This window comes from Trematomus bernacchii, unplaced genomic scaffold, assembly GCF_902827165.1.
Source record: "Trematomus bernacchii unplaced genomic scaffold, fTreBer1.1, whole genome shotgun sequence".
Taxonomy (NCBI): Eukaryota; Metazoa; Chordata; class Actinopteri; order Perciformes; family Nototheniidae; genus Trematomus; species Trematomus bernacchii.
Genome location: NW_022987720.1, coordinates 16,530,375 through 16,548,746, shown reverse-complemented (window position 1 = coordinate 16,548,746; position 18,372 = coordinate 16,530,375). Strand labels below are relative to the sequence as shown.

General features: G+C 40.6%; 1 protein-coding gene across 3 annotated transcripts; it reads left to right on the top strand.

The window, feature by feature from the left end:
* The first annotated feature begins 681 nt into the window (after nt 1-681).
* raver1 (ribonucleoprotein, PTB-binding 1) lies at nt 682-11,240 on the top strand. Of its 3 annotated transcripts, none has more exons than XM_034144157.1 (14): nt 682-1,025; nt 1,999-2,065; nt 4,400-4,869; nt 6,012-6,203; nt 6,305-6,425; nt 6,517-6,617; nt 7,193-7,271; nt 7,491-7,678; nt 7,790-7,868; nt 7,984-8,126; nt 8,245-8,316; nt 9,044-9,169; nt 9,314-9,379; nt 9,508-11,240. In XM_034144157.1, exons 1-14 carry the CDS (start codon nt 699-701, stop codon nt 9,652-9,654), a joined length of 2,178 nt encoding a protein of 725 aa, XP_034000048.1. In that variant the 5' UTR covers nt 682-698; the 3' UTR covers nt 9,655-11,240. The 3 variants fall into 3 exon arrangements, with proteins under 3 accessions (XP_034000048.1, XP_034000049.1, XP_034000047.1); XM_034144158.1 differs by having other exon boundaries at nt 7,190-7,271; nt 7,987-8,126; XM_034144156.1 differs by having other exon boundaries at nt 7,190-7,271.
* Nucleotides 11,241-18,372: the final 7,132 nt, after the last annotated feature.

The following is an 18,372-nucleotide window of genomic DNA, read 5'->3' as shown; positions in this document are numbered from 1 at the left end:
ATGAAAGGTATCCATATGGCTGTACGTGTTTATTAAGGTTTTTTTTTTAAATTCAAGTTTCATTATATTAGGCCTATATTATGTTCTTTGACACTTATAAATCTCCTGATGTAAGACTGAGAAGGATTTTAAGATCTTTATAGTCCAAAGTTTTATATCTGATGAATTATTGACATGCAAGACTGCTTATAAAAAGTAAACGTGTCATACACAGAGGAGGTTCAATGTGCTGTAAAGAGAAGTTAAAACAATACCATTTAAAGGCAATACACAATATATATATATATATATATATATATAAAGTAATAATAATAGTAGTAATAATAATATAATAATTATTATTATTATTATTACTAATATTTAAGGTCATGGTTTTGTCATCTATATCCTAAACTGCAATGATTGGCGCATTCCTTGGACATAAATGTGTAGTTTTTTCCTGTTTTTTTGTACCTAGGTAAAGTATGTGCGTTTAAAGCCCATTGGCTTGTCTCTACTGAGAACTGCAGGATCTGCAGCATTCATGTCCAGTTTGAGTTAACGTGGCCCCGCCCCCTACCTCAGTTACGTCGTAGTCATGGAGAATGCGTCCTCCTCTCGTCCAATGAGAAGCGGCGCTGGGGCCATGTGTGTATTGTTTAAACTGCTCAAATCGGGCTGAGTTTTCAGACCGACAAAAACTTCCACCAAACAGAGTGATGGCGGCCGTTGTGTCTGTTAGCACAGCTGCCAGAGATGAGAGCACAGACACAGGTCTCAGTTTCGCCCCTCGTCCGCTTCACGATAACTATGACCTCCCTGTGGATGCGGGTCACGAAAGCTGGATGTCCGGAGGAGACCACCGGTATCATGAACCCGGCGGAGAGGACTCACCGTCGGACCGCGACTGTCAGCGGAGGGTCGACGAGGACCTGACATCACTGAGCCCCGAAGAGATAGAGAGCCGCTTAGAGAGAACTCGCCGGGAGTTTTACAACCGTAGAAAAATAATAATAAAGAATCTACCCTCCGACGTTAGCAATCAGGTAAGAGAAAAAAGTCCTGGAGGTTTCACTTATTGGATGATTGATTGATTGCTAACGTTAGCCTAGCTCCAAATTGCTTTGCCATGCTACCTATCTTAGCCGAGTAGCCATTTAACTAGTTAGCTGATTTTAGGTTTGAATAGTGCGATATTTTGTTTTAATGAATCTGCAATTGGTTGAATTTTTAAAGGCAACACACCATAGCTGTTATTTGGTAGCCACATAGTATCATTATTGTTTTACTTCGGGGTTTGGGTTGTTAGTATTTCTGCCAGGTGGTCAGATAACTGTCAATAATGGTCATCTGTGGCCTGCATGACCTGCCACTCCTGCCTCGTAGGCAACAACTTGATAACTTTTTATATTTGGATTTTATTTTCACTATTTTAAACTCTAAATCAAAACTGTCGTTGATTATCCTCCCCCACATGGCGGTTACAGGTGCAGTGGGACTTTATTCATCAGCCCATCTGTTGTTTAAGCTGGCGTTTGGTTGTATCGACCAGCCAGTGACTTACTCATGATGCCACATTTTTTTGGAACGTGCCTGACTCGTGGGGAGCGGTGGGCCTGCGGGCGGAACCATTGTTCACAGAGAGGGGGGGGGGGGGAGCAGTGGGAGTTCGAGATGTGAGTTGCAATACAACAAAAGGTGGAAGGTGTAGAGACAAAACGTTTCAGAAAATGCTAGATTGAATCGCCATTCGTTTGTGAATGGTCAAAAGCAGCGCAGAACAATTTCTCATAGAACAATGAGTCAGTTGTTGACCTCTGACTCCTCCACAGGTGCAACTTGTTGCTAGTTTCCAAGTGACATGAATGAGTTAATTATGTGAATACTTATCTACAGTTAACCAATTTACAATAAAAAAAACGTCTTCTTTTAGTAAAATATTCTATGTGTGGTTCCTTGGTTAAATGGTTGTATCAATTCAGATTTCTTAATGTCATTTTTGTTTTTTCTCATTCACAGGAGGTCCATGAGCTGTTGGGCAACTATGACTTGAAGTACTGCTTTGTGGATAAATACAAGGGCACAGGTTAGTTTAACTAACTTGAATGAATAATAAATGAACTTGAACTAAATCCCTCAAATTAGGGCTGTGCGATTATGGCAAAAATCATAATCACGATTATTTGGGTCAATAATTGATATCACGATTATTAAATACGATTATTCATTGACTTTGAAAAAATCAATTTATTGAACTTTAAAACAAATACAAATAATAATTTGAACAGTATCTTTTTAACTGTTGATTACCCTGAACGTATAATTCAACTGAAAAACCAATACAAAAATAAATGATACATTTAAATAAATAATATCAAAATAATAAATACCAATAAACAAGATCAACACATATTTTGGAGCGCACTTCCACAAGCTACTAAACATATATAAATACAAATAAATGAGACCAAAATGAATTGGATCAAATATGTTGCAGTGCACTGTCACAACCTAGCAAAGCAAAATAATAGTTTTTTTCGATTATGTTGTTTTCGTAATTGTGGCAGGCCAAAATCGTAATTGCGATTAAAATACGATTAATTGCACAGCCCTACCTCAAATGTTACCCTAGTTGTTTGCTGCTGGTTTGTATTCAAGGTGTGATTGTAGTCTGTATACAAGCGGCCCCCTTCGGCTCTGAAACAAACCAATACAGGAGTGCCTTTATATTATATATTAGGTCTATGAGAAAATGATCCTACTTCTAACTTGATTTGTTAGCTAGGTAAACATTTCTTTATTACTTTATGGTCTCAATTGGTAGAATTGTCATTAAAATATGATGTCCATTGTGATTGACGGGTCGTTACTGCGGTTTTGTCCAGGTCTTGTCTGTATTTTGGTCTTAGAACTTTAATTTCACAGAAAGATTTCAGTTGGTAACTTGTCTTTCTTAATTCAGCATTTCGGTTGTTGGTTCGGAATCTCGTGTCACTCCTGGTTGCAAAAAGACACAATATGGCAACAGTGAAAATGTCAAAGTTATTTCAGTGTTTCCCCTACCATTGTCTTGGAGGGGCGCTGCGCCCCGCCAACGGAGCCCCGCGCCCCCCCTGAAATTCAAGGTGTTTACATTTTTTTTTATAAATATATATAGCACCAAATTGCAACTAATCTATATCTACTGTCACTTTTCACATTGAACATGTGCTCTTTTATTAAATAAACTAAACGCTTTCATTTTAAGTTGTGAGTTTAGTATTTTTGACCCTAAGAAACACTGATGCATTAATCAATAACAATAATCCACTGCTCCTCTCTCTGCTCCAGAGGATTAAAAAAATATATAAAATATATTTGAAACTCTCATACAAACAAAACAATGTTCTAAAGTCATGTAACCAGAGTTCTTCCTCATCCCACTCTGCATTTAACTTAATGTTTGCCCTCTTCATCCTTACCTTATAAGGCGGCAGGATTGGCAAGATCCAATCTGTGAATTTGATTGACATATGGTTGAACTCACTTGTCGCATCAACAGTTACTTATTTGGATGCATCAAGGAAACCAGATTCTGTGAATCTAAATGCAAAAATAATCAGTCATAAATTATCCTTAGGGGTATAAATTCACCTTGTATGCCCCAAAATGTGAGCTGCGTCTTAAATCAGGGGAATTGCTTGTTTACAATGGTCTAATTGCAACAAAGATCAGGTTTTCTTTAGAAGCCTCAAAATCAATTTGTCAGGAAGATCTGACATTCAAGAGCACTTAAACAGCAAACTGCACCTTAATGTCTGATAATAATGGGGCAGGAAATAGCATAAGCCAGATGGTAAACTCTGGGTATGTCTGCTATCTACCAAACTGCTGCGGCAGATAACCTTCACATTTAGGTGTGCTTTTGTAGAAAAATAGTTGGCTGGTGAAAAGGTTAGGCTATAATAACCTTTTATTTTAATTTGGCTTTCAGGCTGCAACATTTTTTTTTTGTTGTAATCCTCCACTTCTCTTTCAAAACATGGGTTACAGGATGTTTTTGTGACACTGAGCATCACACCATAGGGCTCTGTTGTACAAGAGTCTGTCAAATTGGTATACACTTTGAATTGGTGATGTCAACTATAAACAGGGCTATATGTGTGTTTTTTAGGTTTGAACATAATCAGATAAAATGCCTTTTTGATTCTTGTCAGCCATGATGGCTCCCTTTTGTAGTCTCAATAAGATAAATGTTGCAGTGCCATGAAAGCATGTGGGTGGTGACATTCTGCCACCAGCGTTGTCTTTTATCACACCTGGAGGACTGTTATCACTAAGGCTGGCTCCCTGAGACCTGCTGTATATGAAGAATCTATTTGAATGCTGACTGAACAAATATCACTGCCTCACTTTTAACGTTTCCCTCTTTTCCCCTTAGCATTTGTGACACTTCTCAATGGGGAACAGGCGCAGTGTGCTATCAAAGACTTCCACCAGCATGTGCTACGGGACCGGGAGATCTCTGTGCAGCTGCAGCCAACAGACGCTCTGCTGTGCATCGCCAACCTGCCCCGCGCCTTCACCCAGCAGCAGTTTGAGGAGTTGGTGCGGCCCTTTGGTAACCTGGAGCGCTGCTTCCTGGTGTACAGCGCCTCCACGGGGCACTCCAAGGGCTACGGCTTTGTGGAGTACATGAAGAAGGACTCTGCTGCCAGGGCCAAGTCGGAGCTGTTGGGAAAGCAGCTGGGCTCCCGCATGCTGTACGTCCACTGGACTGAAGTGGGCTCCCTCACATATCCACTGCTGAACTCCAAGTGTCTGTGTGTGGACCGCCTGCCCTCCAGCCTGCTGACAGCCCAAGACCTCCGCAATGCCCTGGCTGACACCCATGCGCCAGTCTTCTGCCAGGTCAGATTCAACACAAAAACACTCCGGGGCTGCAGCTAACTTTTGTTTCATCATAGATTAAACTGCCATACATTTTCAAAAGTAGTGGAGTAATAATTTGATCTATAAAATGTCAGAATATTAGGACATCCCAGTTTCTCAAAGTCAGATGTGATGTCTTTCTTTAATGAATGCTTATTGGTGATTATTTATCTGTTGATCGCTCAAGGATTAGTTGCAGCTCTAAAACACTGGTACAAATTGATATGATTTTTAGAAAAATGATTTATCCAGATTGTATTTTACACAGATAATGAATGTTATACTAGTTTGGATCAGCCATTTGATGTTCCCAGATTGGATTTGAATTGAATGTGCTGACATGTGTATACGAGTTGTAGCCATGCCACTGAAGGGGTACGGATGGCAAGATTCTATTTTTGTGTATATACACAAATGAAATGTTTTGGTGTTTCTGTACCCTTTCACCTTTACCCCAGTTTTCCTGTGGCCACTCAAAGTTTCTATAGCAGTGAGCATTGCTGGTTTCTATGGTGATGACCACCTGACTCCCCCAGGTGGTGTCATTCAGCGGGCTCTTCTGGAAAGAGAGAGCGTCGGCCTTTTTAACACGCATAGTTGTGCTTTCTGCTGGTTTCAGGGTTTTTAAGGATTGTGGCAAATGCAGTGATTTAATGGACACGTTTTAACAAAATGCAAATAGGCTTTTGTTTATGAACTATTTAAACTTGGTGTTTTCAAATCATGAGGCTACATTTGGTGCCTGATTTATTTTAAGGCCTGTAAATTTCACAACTTATATTTTAGAAAAGCAACTCTGTAATAAACTTGTTTTGTGTACAATGTTGAGGAACAGTCAAATATAAGTATTATGAGAGGTTGCCTTATAAAACCTGTAGTTTCTATCAAATTGCCTGAATGCCACCAAGTCACTAGATCTGTTTTGATAAAAAGATTCTGGTTCATTTCCGTTTCACAGGACATTTCCTACCTAAATGTGCTTTTAGATATATGTGCAGCACATATGGGTGAAGGTCAAAAACCACAAGCCTAGCAGTCAGTGTTGTACCGGTGTTACTGTATTCGTTAGCAACAAATTGCCTTTAAGATATGAGAATAACCGTTTTTTTTTCTCCACACAGTTGGCTCAGGGACAAGATGGAAGTTTTCGTCGGTTTGCGGTCTTAGAGTTTCCCTCATCTGAGATGTCAGAGGAGGCGCAGCGTCTGGCTGACGGCAGGCTGCTCGGCGGGACAAACATCAGGGTGTCCTTCTGTGCCCCTGGGCCTCCTGGAAGAAGCATGTTGGCTGCTCTGATCGCTGCCCAAACCATGGTATTTAAGTCAAACTAATGTGTCAGTCAAAAGCTACTATTACATTTGCCTTTGTGCTGACTGCCTGTTCTGTGTCCTCTCCCCTTTTTTTTTTTTTTAAGGCTGTGAATAGGGGTAAAGGTCTCCTCCCTGATCCCACAGCCATGCAGATACTAACAGGCCTGAATAACCCCGCCACCCTCAAGATGCTGCTCAACCCGCTGTCACAGGGGCCCAAACAAGGTGAGAATGACTCACTTCCTCTTAATCAATGCCTTTTTAATTGTCGGGTTTGTTCTGGAGCTGTGAGTCCTGATGTCCTCTTTGTGTGCAGGCCTCCTCGGGGCAGCTCCCACAATGCCCCTGCTGGCCAACCCCGCCCTCTCCGCCGCCCTGCTCCAGCTGCTCCTTCAGAACCAGGCCAAGGCGCAGCAGGTACTGTAGCCTTTCTGCCTTTTTTACTCTGACATGTGGCTCCTTTTCTCGCTCGGCTCGCTTTGATTCATCCTCACCCACTCACACTCTCTTTCCCACCCCCCCCCCCCCCCCCCCCCATACTCTCTGCTCTTTCCTTCTTCACCATTAGCAAGCCTTTCTGGGAAATCATCTTCTTTGGGCTCAGGTGCTGCACAATAAAGAAAACCCTCTAGTCCCTTGTGTGAGTGATAATGGTGTTTTGTGTTTGGCTATTGGTGGGTAAGCTGGATTGATCTTTTTGTGTGATTGGTGATAGAAGAACATGATGCCTGGGTGGGTAAGCTCTCGCTAGGAAATTGAGGTTTGTTTTGTGTGTGTGTGTGTGTGGGGCGTACTTTTGAGTGATCTGATTGGTGTGCACAAAATGTGTAAATAGCCACTCTGCAAGGACATCATTTCATACGTGGTGAGTAAGACTCAGTGTTGATTAGGTGTGCTGGTGTAGTGCAGCGGTTCTCCCCCGCTCGAGTGTTGCAGCCAGGCTGTGACCCTCCTGTGACACGGACCTTTGCTCTCTCTCCTTTGGCCAGCAGGCAGGACTCATCGGGGAGAATCCTCTGGCCGCTCTGCCTGTCCAGCAGGGAGTCCATCTGCTCGGAGACCTGCCCCAAGGTTTGACATTCCTCGACTCCAGCCGCACGTTATATTTTTTTCTTCTTCGCATATGATGCTTAACATCTGTATCCCCACCGGGCTTGTAAATAATAGTTTCTCCCCTTTTTTTTTAAATTGCTCATTACATTTTGCTTACAATTCAAGATGGCATGCATGTTAACATTTAAAAATATATACAGATCACAGTTATTGTAAATTCAATAATCTGTCTTTTAGGTCTTGGTCTTCAAACGGATCCTATGGGCCCCCTGAAGTCAATGCAACATGGCAGATCCCTGGCAAGGGAGCAGGAGTCCCCCACAGCAACGTGCACCTTCCCCCAGACTTCCTCTCCCACCCTGCAGGGCATCTCCATGCCCCTGATGGGTGGCATGATGGGAGCAGATGGCCTCACAGCACAAGGGGTGAGGTCCCAAGCAATTTCCATAATGTATTCTACCTCTTGTATTTGTGTCTAGCGTTGTGCCCAAATGTAAATAACAGAATAATAAAAAGCCATTTTCCCCTCCGGTAAGGTATCTATACTGGGAGACCCTCCAAAAGATGTGAACCATCCCCAGAGTGCCTTCCTCGGTGTCAATGGTTTTCCCTCAGGTAATTTCCTTTTTGTTTTTAAATACTGTGTAGTTCTAATTTTCCTACAGCTTAATAAATAGAAAAACATATTCCAGCATACTGTATAATGTCTGTTTGCACTTTGTTACTCCAGTAGAAAGCTGCAGACCTCACCCCTATAGGAAAAGACCCACTCTAAGTAATGTGTCCAACCATCACACACATCAGAGCTTACAGCCAAATTACAACCTGCGCTACCAGGACTCCTACAGCCCAGAGTACCCTCCTCTCCACCAGGTAACCACCGTTGAAAGACTTGTTCCATGAAAAGATGTCATTGTGACCTTATGAATTCAGGGTTTAGTGCATGGCTGCTCGTTCACTGTGCTGTATGTGATCTGGTGTTTCTCCTCAGGATCCTCTGGCCCACCTGTATGAACAGCAGGAGAACCTTGATACTGGAGCTTTGGCTGGATTTGGTCAGCAGGTAGGGTTTTGTCAAACATTTAAAGACTGCAGTATTTTAATTGGATTATAAGGGGGTTTAACTGTTCTGAACTCAAAACCAAATCTCAGGATGAAAATGTATTATTTATTATATATTATGTACTATTATGTATTATGTCCCCGGGCGCCGTTCATAATGGCAGCCCACTGCTCCTAACACTAGGATGGGTCAAATGCAGAGAAACCATTTCGTTACATAGTAAGTAGGCCTACTGTGTAATGACAATAAAAGTATAAAAAAAATATATATATATATATATTTAAGCAATAGCTCACGACAGGCCGTGGTATATGCTCATTATATCACAGCTAAGGGGCGTGGTTCGGCCCGACGCGAATATAACAACCCCAATATAAATATATATATATATATAATATATATATATATATATATATATATATATATATATATATATATATATATATATATATATATATATAATATATCATATATATATATATATTATAGGATAGGCTTACTTGCAGGCAAAGTCAACTGTTAGAAATATCTATTTGTCCTCTTATTTAACGAATCAATAAGCCGTCTTAACTAATAGTTATTGAAGTGTTGTGGTTTATACAATAAAACTGATACATTTCCTCTTTTTTAATTGAGCTACTCCTCTGCCCCAAACGGTGGAATTGTTTCCCCCTGGTTATTTGATGACATGCTTACTGCCCAACTCTAACACACTTTGTTTCTGCAGCTTCCCCGTCACCCTGACTACAGTGAGCGGTTCCCCCCCTACAGTTACCCTCCCAGTGAACCCATGTCCCCCTACTACAGCTCGGGGCCGGAGGACGGAAACCTTCCAACCCCCCATCTCAACAGGGTAAGCCTGAAGCTTCCGACTGTCCTCTTTTTCTTTTTGGAAATGTTTTCGAAGAATAATCCAATGATCAATAATGAATGTGACTCTGAGTGCATGAGCCTCGGTAGAAGTGTAGTCCACTGAAGGCTGCTTGTTTGTCCTCAGGCTGTGGGAATGCCTCCTGCGAGCCACGCCACAGACTTCCCTCCAGGCCTGAGCAATGCTGCCAAGGTAATATTTAAACCTTCTTGTCGAAGCGTTATGAGTCTTAACTTTTTGTGAAAATGTTTGACTTTTAAACCCATCTGCTCTTTATTGATTTTATGTTTTTTTTTCTTATATATATATACAAATTCTAGACTCCTATTGGTGGCCACAAGCGTGTGTTCTCCCGGCTGATCCCATCTCCGGAGCCGAGCCCTGAGGGGGGCTACGTGGGCCAGCACTCTCAGGGCCTTGGGGGCCACTATGCAGACTCCTACCTGAAGCGAAAGCGTATATTTTAGGTACAGCTGAATGCTTCTTGCTGTAGGAGTAGCCAATCAGCAGCCAGGACACAATGGCATCTCCTCCGCTCTCCTTTGGTGAACTTTATAGCGTGGTGGTCCTTGGATTTGTCTCTGTACTCCTGAGGGACCCCTGGAGGGTCGGGGAGTGCAGCCTGTTGCTATCTGGACAGTTGTGTCACTTCATTGGAATTCTTGGTGGTTGTATTTTTTTCTGTTGTGTATATATGATTTTAGTGTGTTGGTAAATTTTAAGTTTTTACTTTTTTTCCTTATTTTCTTTATTTGACTTTTAATTTCCTGTTGAAAAACGTGTACAGTGAGAAAAAAAAAAATGGTTAACCAGCAAATGGAAGTATTTTTTCTTGATCATTTTTATTCCTGTGAGTGTGCCGTATCAGCAGGGCTACAGATAGTTTGGCCAGTTTTCAATGGCGGCCAGAGGCTGGTTTTCATAATGTAAAGTGAGGCTGTCCACAATTTCCGTAAAGGGACTTCGTAGTATTTAAAAACAAGCTTTAATTCAAAAGTTTATTTTTTTTAATTTTTTTTTTTTAAACAGCCTTCCTAATTCCATGTAAAAAGTTCAGTAGTTTGTTTATAGAGATGGTGTTTTTCCTTTTTTCTCCTTTCACAGGGTTGTATATTTTGCTTTATAACTCTTTCTGGATCCAGGCCTTATTTCATTGGTTAACATGCAGCTCTCCATCCACCAATGACAGCTGTATGTACCAGCCTGTGTATAATGACACTGAAGCTTTTTACCCTTCTGGCATATTTTCTCAAGCCTAATCTTTTCCACGTTGTTTGTCCTTTGATTCACACCCTCCAACTTGTTTGCGGAGTCTGTTCTCTACACTGGTTGAGTGATGCACTTGGAGGTCACGATCCTATCTGTTCTCACCGCTATAAGATGCCATTCTTAAGTCTTCTCTCACCCGTATGTCCAGGAGTTAAATGTTTTCTGTGTTTGTATGAGTTCTGGTTTATAAAGTCTAAACGTCACACCTCTGGTTGAGTTGATGGGCCGGTGGACATGTGCCATCCCTTTGAGTCTTAAGATGTACTAATGGAAGCTGGTGGCAGGTGATTGGTCAGTGACATGGCTGTCTGTGTTTTTCTTTTTTCTCTCTTTTTTTTTAATCTATCTGGTTGACAGTTTGATTGTGAAAACCCCATTACCTCTGACTTCTGCTAGGAAATGCAGCTACACTTGAGCCTTAACAGTGTTTTCTGTGACATCATCCTGCCCTGTGTTGGCTTACATCTTACCATTTCTGTGTTTTTTGCTGTGTAAATAGTAAAGCTTGATACTTTTCCAGAGTCCAAAACTTTTGTTTTTCTTAAATCATACCTGCCTCTGGTCTGGTGTTTTGAATGAATTTGCTGCTCCACGTGTTTTTGTTGTTTGGCTGTATGTGGGACAGCTGAGTGGCGCCACAGCAGGCCGCCCATGTTGTGTATGGACCAAGAGATGCAGCCGTACTGTGTGATCATTTAGTTTGATTCTACCATCTTCTCATCTGTACCGCCATTGTTGTCTCTGTATGTGTGTGATGAGAGCAAGTAAATGTTATTTAAACTTATAATGTTGTCATTTCGTTTATTGCTTGAGCTTTACTGCAGCTGGTAGCTACATGATGATCTTCTTTTTAGGGTTAACATATCTTTGTACTTTATCCCAAAAAAGTTTGTCTTGTTTTTAGGGACATGCCCTTGTTTTTGGTTGAACACAAACACATAATTTCCTCTTGAAGCACAACTGCCTTTAGGAGGTTCATTTTTGGAGTCTTAATTTCCAAATTAAGTTCAGAGGGATCCAAATTGATTTTGAGTGACCCTGAACAGATTTACATAATTTTGATTTAAAATGTCTACCCTGAGACTTGGGATGCAAACAGCTGCATAGATTACAAATCTTAATTACTTAAAGGTGGGGTAGGTAAGTTTGAGAAACCGGCTCGAGATCGCTAGAATTTGAAAATACACAACCGGCGAAAATCTGCCACTTCCTTATAGAACCCCTCCTCCAACACACACGAACGCGCACATGACCAATGAGGGCACAAGATAAGTTTGTGCCCTGATGGAAGGCTGACAGGCAGGTAGGCCATCCAGTTATTTTAGCCGAGCCGGCTAAAATGATTGGTCGTGCTTTTTACAGTACTACGGCTTCCACAGATGACATTTCTTTATGGATTTGTTGTCAAAGCACTTAAAATATTCATTGCTATCGGGGTGTTAAGAGCATTCCATGGAATATAACAAAAAGTGTATCTCGAGCCGGTTTCTCAAACTTACCTACCAACCTTTGATATTTGCCAGCTACATTACAATTGTATAAAATATTTGAATCAAAACCTTTTCTAAATGTAGACTTACTATCAAAAGTTAAAGAGAAATAAATCGCCCCATGGGGTTTAGAGCTGGTTAATGCAAATTGCCTTTGGTCTCATTATTATTTAATCATGTCATCCTTCAGTAGGGATGCTGGCATGAAAATAACAAAACATTTTAGTCGAACAACCATTTATAGGCCAACCAAAGTATTTTGAGCTGCACAAAGAGGCGCACAGTGGTTATCGTATTCATAATTTAGCTGATTATGTGAGTAATGAACCAGAACAGATATGCCTCCTCTCAATCAACAATGAACGCATGCACAGCCGGATGTTTTGCTTTATTGGATTGGCAACCAACCGTAAAACTAATGCTTCGACAACCTTGCAGACAGATGTTGAGGAACAGCATGAAGTAAACAAAAGGGAAGCCTCAAAACATCTGCTTGTAAATTTAATTGGAAACTCATTTTGTTGCCCAATATGTGAAAATAAATGAACAGTTGTTAGTGTTTCATGATGTACATAATACACAACCTTATGACAACCCAATAATAGCCTTTGACCTTCCTGCGTTCTTAGGTTACATGTGTCACCAGGCAGACGCCCTGCCTCTATCGGAGCGTTAATGCTGTGAATGTGACCTGTATGAATGATAAACAAGTTATTGCTGAGAGGATGCATTGTGCTCCCTGAATGAATAATTTAACAACAGCCTCAGCCAGTCAGCCATAACGGCTGATAACAGGCTGCTCAAGAAATGCAAACAAGCAAATAGGATATCATAGGGAGAAGTGAAGTACATTTCCCATATAAGACTAGAGACTGATGATATTCAAATGTATTAAACGTGAAAAAGAGGTGAAATAATTCAGCTATGTTCTCATAAGCCCAGTATTTTCTGTTGAGCAGACTGAAGGTAATGGCATGTCAAACTGAGCTTAAAGTGGTCTGCTCGGGTGATTGGCCCTTTGCATCGCCGTCCCTCACCCTTCACACCGAGGGGCTACGGGGCAGGAGGCAGGGAGAAGAGCTCCTCTTCCTCTCAGCACTCATCAGGATGAAGGGTTTTTATTAGTCGTTATTCATGTGGACCTGCTGAGCCCTGAGCTGATGGAGCTTTCCCCTGATGGGCAGGAACACAGCTGCAGTACATTTCTCATAAAAGTCTGCCTTTTCTTGACCATTGGATATTGTTTTGGACATTTTTCAGCCAGCAACATTTTTTGGCTGTTGTGATGCCCAACAAATAACTTTTTTTGTATCATTAATATTTAAAGGAAAATGGAAATGAGAACGTAGTGAAGACATGCTGGGTTGTTTTTGAGACCTGCTGGCACTATATTAATGGGTTTCTCCCTGTCATTGGGTATATTTCTGTAATATTTGTCTGTAATTCTTCAGGCACCCTTGAATTATGTTCTCATACCTGCAGCCAGTCTACCCAGAGTTCTCAGAGGGATTCACCGAGGCTCGGCGGACGCTGTGTCAGACACATTTAGATTTCTGCCTTTCATGATTCCCACCCACACAGTCACCCTGCACAGTTGCTGGTGAATGCTGCAGAAACATGCGATTTTCCCAAATACAGAGAGGGAGAGCTCTGACGGCAGATCACTGCAGCATCATTTATCACCCACCACACACAAATCAAGGGGAAGTTTTATTTCTGGAGCTTTCTGTGTGTGTTGAAAATGTAACTGACTTACCTTTACTGCCATGTGTTTGAATGTAGATGGGAAAAAACACATCCACTGTAAGCTACTTTTATAAAACTAAATTCACATCTGCAGTGATTTATTACTGCTTTATTCGATATACGAGCAACAAAGAGTAACCAAAAAGGGTATGTCACAAGTGCTGTTTATAGCAAGATTAGTCATAGAAAGCAGCCCACTCCCCCTGTGTCTATAAAACAGTGAAACATCTCCACAGCACAGGAGAGAGCTGTCTTTTGCTAAATTCAGGCGAGGGTGAAAGTCACTCAGTTTGAACGGTGCTCGTGCTTACAGCCAAACAAGATTATATTATAGTAGGGAATTACATTCCAAGCCAGAACATGTACCCTTATCCCCCTGAAATAAGCTTGGCTATTGTTACACTCTTCATTTTCATCTCTTCCAGTCGATCCCCTGTGTAATAGTATCAGTGTATAATATAAGATAACCATTTGTGGGAAAACAAAAGCTATGTTTCCCAGCACAGTGTTCTGATGCACTGAGAAAACAAACGTTATACATACAGTCATTCTCATTTTCTGGATAGATATGCTTACATTTCATTTTGATTATTGAATTTCCCTAGCATCAGACATTGACTGTAGCAGTGTGATGGACCTGGTTAAAGCATCAGGCTGAGAGTTTCATTTAAAGCGAAGCGGTAGCAAGGTAATGTAGAGTTTTTTCATCTTTCCACCACACCCAAAAACCTAATCTCATCTCTTTAAGAATCTTCTCTCGTCCTCCTCTCCCCTGTTGAATCATATTTCCTGTCCAGAATCAGATCCTTTGTCATTAATAGCCTGCGCTTTCTGAGCACAGCTCTCATTCCTCTCTTATTTCCTTCCTGCCACTTGTCTCGTACATGATTACAATTGAATGAATTACAATTGAATTAAACCATATTGTAAGAACACGTGTATCCCTGAACCCTGCATTTATTTTTCTCTGTGTTTTTGATCTAATAATTAAATGTAAGAAGGTTAGTCATGGTGGAACTCCTTGTTTATTGCCTTAAGCACATATTATTTGAATGTAAAAAACAGACAGAGTGCAACAACAAAACATTGTTATGCTTTCATTTGTATGTCTTAGTTTAAAGGCACAATATATAATCCAAATGTAAACTGAAACCTGCCATCACCCACACATTGATTGAAGGGTCTTTAATTATGTTGACAGACACAACGATTAAATGAAAGTGCTGATGTTGTTTGACTAGCCAGTTGTTTAAGACAGATTATACTTTTCATATAACATTAAAATTCTTCGATTAGATTTTCAAACATGCATAATTAATGTGGTTATAGTAATGCATGATGGGCACTTTAAAGTGCATTGTGGGAGCTCAACCTTGTGGTCTTTCTGACACTTGATTCTCATCTCCAGTTGCCCTTATAGCTCCGCAACATCATTAGTAGAAGTTTTAAGAAGCTTTCAAATCTAGTTATCAAATCATTTAAAGCCTCCCTGGTCCTCATCTCGTCCATAAAGTGAAACCTTGCCTCCCTGTTGCAACATTTCCGATCTAACTGCTCCTCGGCCTTCTACTCAAGACACATTTCAGAAAGATCTGATTGGTTTGGAAAAGAAAAATTACTTAAGAGAAATGAGGCGAAAAGTGGTGGCACGCTCGTGCTGCTTGAGAGCACACAGAATCACTTCTGAATGATTGTGTTGTTCAGTGTGTTTAGGATTTGTGTTAATGCACATGCACACAGTGTGGACAGGAGGACATTACGCCCACACCGCTGCACCTCCACAGGAAAAGAGAAAGACAATCTGAAGTTATTTTAGGAATCCTTATTCACACCTAATATAATGACCCTACTAGCTTGCTGAATCACTGTTACATATTACTGCAACCACGTTTAGCATGCCTATACTTCCTCCTCTCTCACACATACCTACATTTTAAGGGCTTTCAATCTACTGTTCATTGTCCCTACATGCGTGTAAACACACATGTAGAGGACACACATACAGAGTAGCTGCCAGACTATTGCACACAGTCAGGAAGAGGTGTGAATGAATATTTCATGGCCCTCCACGGGCAGAAAGTGGATTTATTCCCAGCATTCCCTAATGCCCGATGTGGTAGACTCAGTGTGGGCCCAGAGGCCAACAGGGGCTGCTGATGTCCTTTCGGCTCGATATGCAAAATCTGCTGCCTTCTGTGAATATCTGTGAGACATTATTTACATGTTCAGTTTAAGCTACATCTCCACCGTACACACTCACCAACATTAAAATAAGACAGCAATAATGCATTACACGCTGTACTTCACCATGGCCTGCATGACCGTCCTATCCACATGCACTGAGCTAGCAAGACTGCTTGGCATTTCAATTATTTTTCACAATATGAATGTATAATGCAGAGATCTATTTGACCAGGTTGATGATAATAAATCAGATGCTCACTCAATGAAGTGTGAAGCTGACTCAAGCATGAGGAAAGATGTTTCCCCCATACCCCATCATACATTCTTTATCTGGGGAATTATCATAAGAATACATTTATACATGATGATTTTACATAAGGTCCATTGTCTATGTCGTCAAAGAGTACTTTAACGACAGAGTACAACATATGAACAATTTTCCCTTTAATATCATTCTATAGTTACATATAAGTTACACATACTGATGCTGGTGTTACTGAATTCTTGCACAAGGAGCTGGTTAGAAATGTTCCTACATTCCACAAAAACATTACCCATGTCACATTCCGATCTGCATACTTGTTGGTCAAGGTTTCGCGCATATGAGAGCCATGAGACCAAAACCCTGGGTAATTAATAAAATACCGTTTGGGCATTCTTTCCTACGTTTTGGTCAAGGCTTTTGAGATGAGAATGAAACGCAAGTGAGTTTCTCCTTGTTAGCATGCAGCAGATACAGACTCCTGGAGTCTTTGCTTGCTCATTCCCATTCTGATGAAGCATCTGAATCGTATTTTTAATTTTGGTTATTCTAATTATCCTTCAGAGAGAAATTCCTTGCAGCACGATTCAATTCAATTGAAAAATCGTATTTCTTTTTAAAAAAGTGTTTCCCAGTGTAACAATAGTCTAATCTGTGATTCTGATAAGCAGCTTGGAGTTGCTCATTTAGGATTTTTATGATCCATTTCTAGACCCAAAACAGCCTTTAAATAAAACACCATAGTTGTATGGTCATCGGCTTTAAATAGGAAATTACAGTTATTTCCACCTATTCTCTCTGCGTCCAGATACAGACAGCTTTTTTCATTTTTCCCTTTTCATTTTCCAAGGACATGTACTGCACTTTAACATTGTCTCTCAAGGAGACCCATATTGAATACTTTGGAACAGCTGCCCTGGGAGAAAATAATATTTCAAGTTGAAATTAAATTGCAGATTTGTTCTGAAGCATAGCGAGGAAGTAAAGTCCCAAGCGTCATTCAATGCTTCAAGGTCAATATATTCAAGACATATTCTTTCATTCTAATCACATATGACAGTTGTGTGAAATGTGAAAAGAAAGGGGTCTCTATGATTACATTTGGACATGTTTATTTTTGTTCTAAAGAAAGAACGTGCAATGAAGGTTAAAGTTATGAATTATATCAAAACCGCAGATTTTAAGCATTGAGCCACTCACAAAACCTAACATTTTCGACTCGTCTATTGTGATAAATGCAACAAGCCAAACAGCATGTTAAAACTGTGCCTTTTTTTTATTTCAGCTGAGAACACACTTCTAAAATTAGACCTTGGCTTTTAAAGAAGCAGACAAAATGATGAATGCCTTAGTGTTGTGGCTGAACTACTGCAATGCTTCTGGACGTGCCTACTCCAACCTTCTGCAGCTCGCCTCCAGTTAAAATTGCTTCTGCTTGTTGCTTTTCTCTGAAGGTTACCACAACATTTCTAAAGTAGTTCAAATAGCTTTGAATTGTGTGAGTGCATTTCGTGATCCAGTAACACAGTGTAAATTATTTTATGTCCATTATATCAAGAGCACGGATTGCGTTCATTCCGGATGACTAACTGCGTTTCAGTGCTTAATTTATCAAACAGTGTCAGCTCTGGAAAATCCACTGATGCTTAGTGTTTATAGGGTTCAAAAACAACATTTTCACATTATTACCCCTGCAGGCTATGTAAGCCTAAACCGACCACATTTAGGTAAAACACACAAGAACATCCGTTGATGCTAGTTTCATACAGTATCACTTCTTCTGAAGCAGTTTTAAACTCAATACCTTCATACAATTGCATGTTTTCTTAATTTCTTGCACTATATATAAATCTATAACCACGCTCTCTGCTCTGTGAGGCTGTGATGCTCACCAGAAAACAAAAGCTGTTGGTTTGGACCACTTGTCTGTTTATGGTTATGCATATTCTCCATGAAACCATAAGACATGTGAGGGTTGGCATGAAGAACATGTTGATTTATTGTCAGAATACAGGAATGTTTGGACATGTAGAAAATCTCTTTGTATTACTATGCCCTACATTTCTTTCTGGTCACGTTCTTTCCTTCTGTTTCAATCTGTCAGAGCCCAGGCACGAGGGAAATGAAGGAAAAGCTTTCAGAGGACCCCAGGGGAAAAAGTGGACTTTTAGTTAATTGTAAGTGGCACCACTGCTTCCCATGACACTGCTTTTGTCCTGCTGCACACACTACAC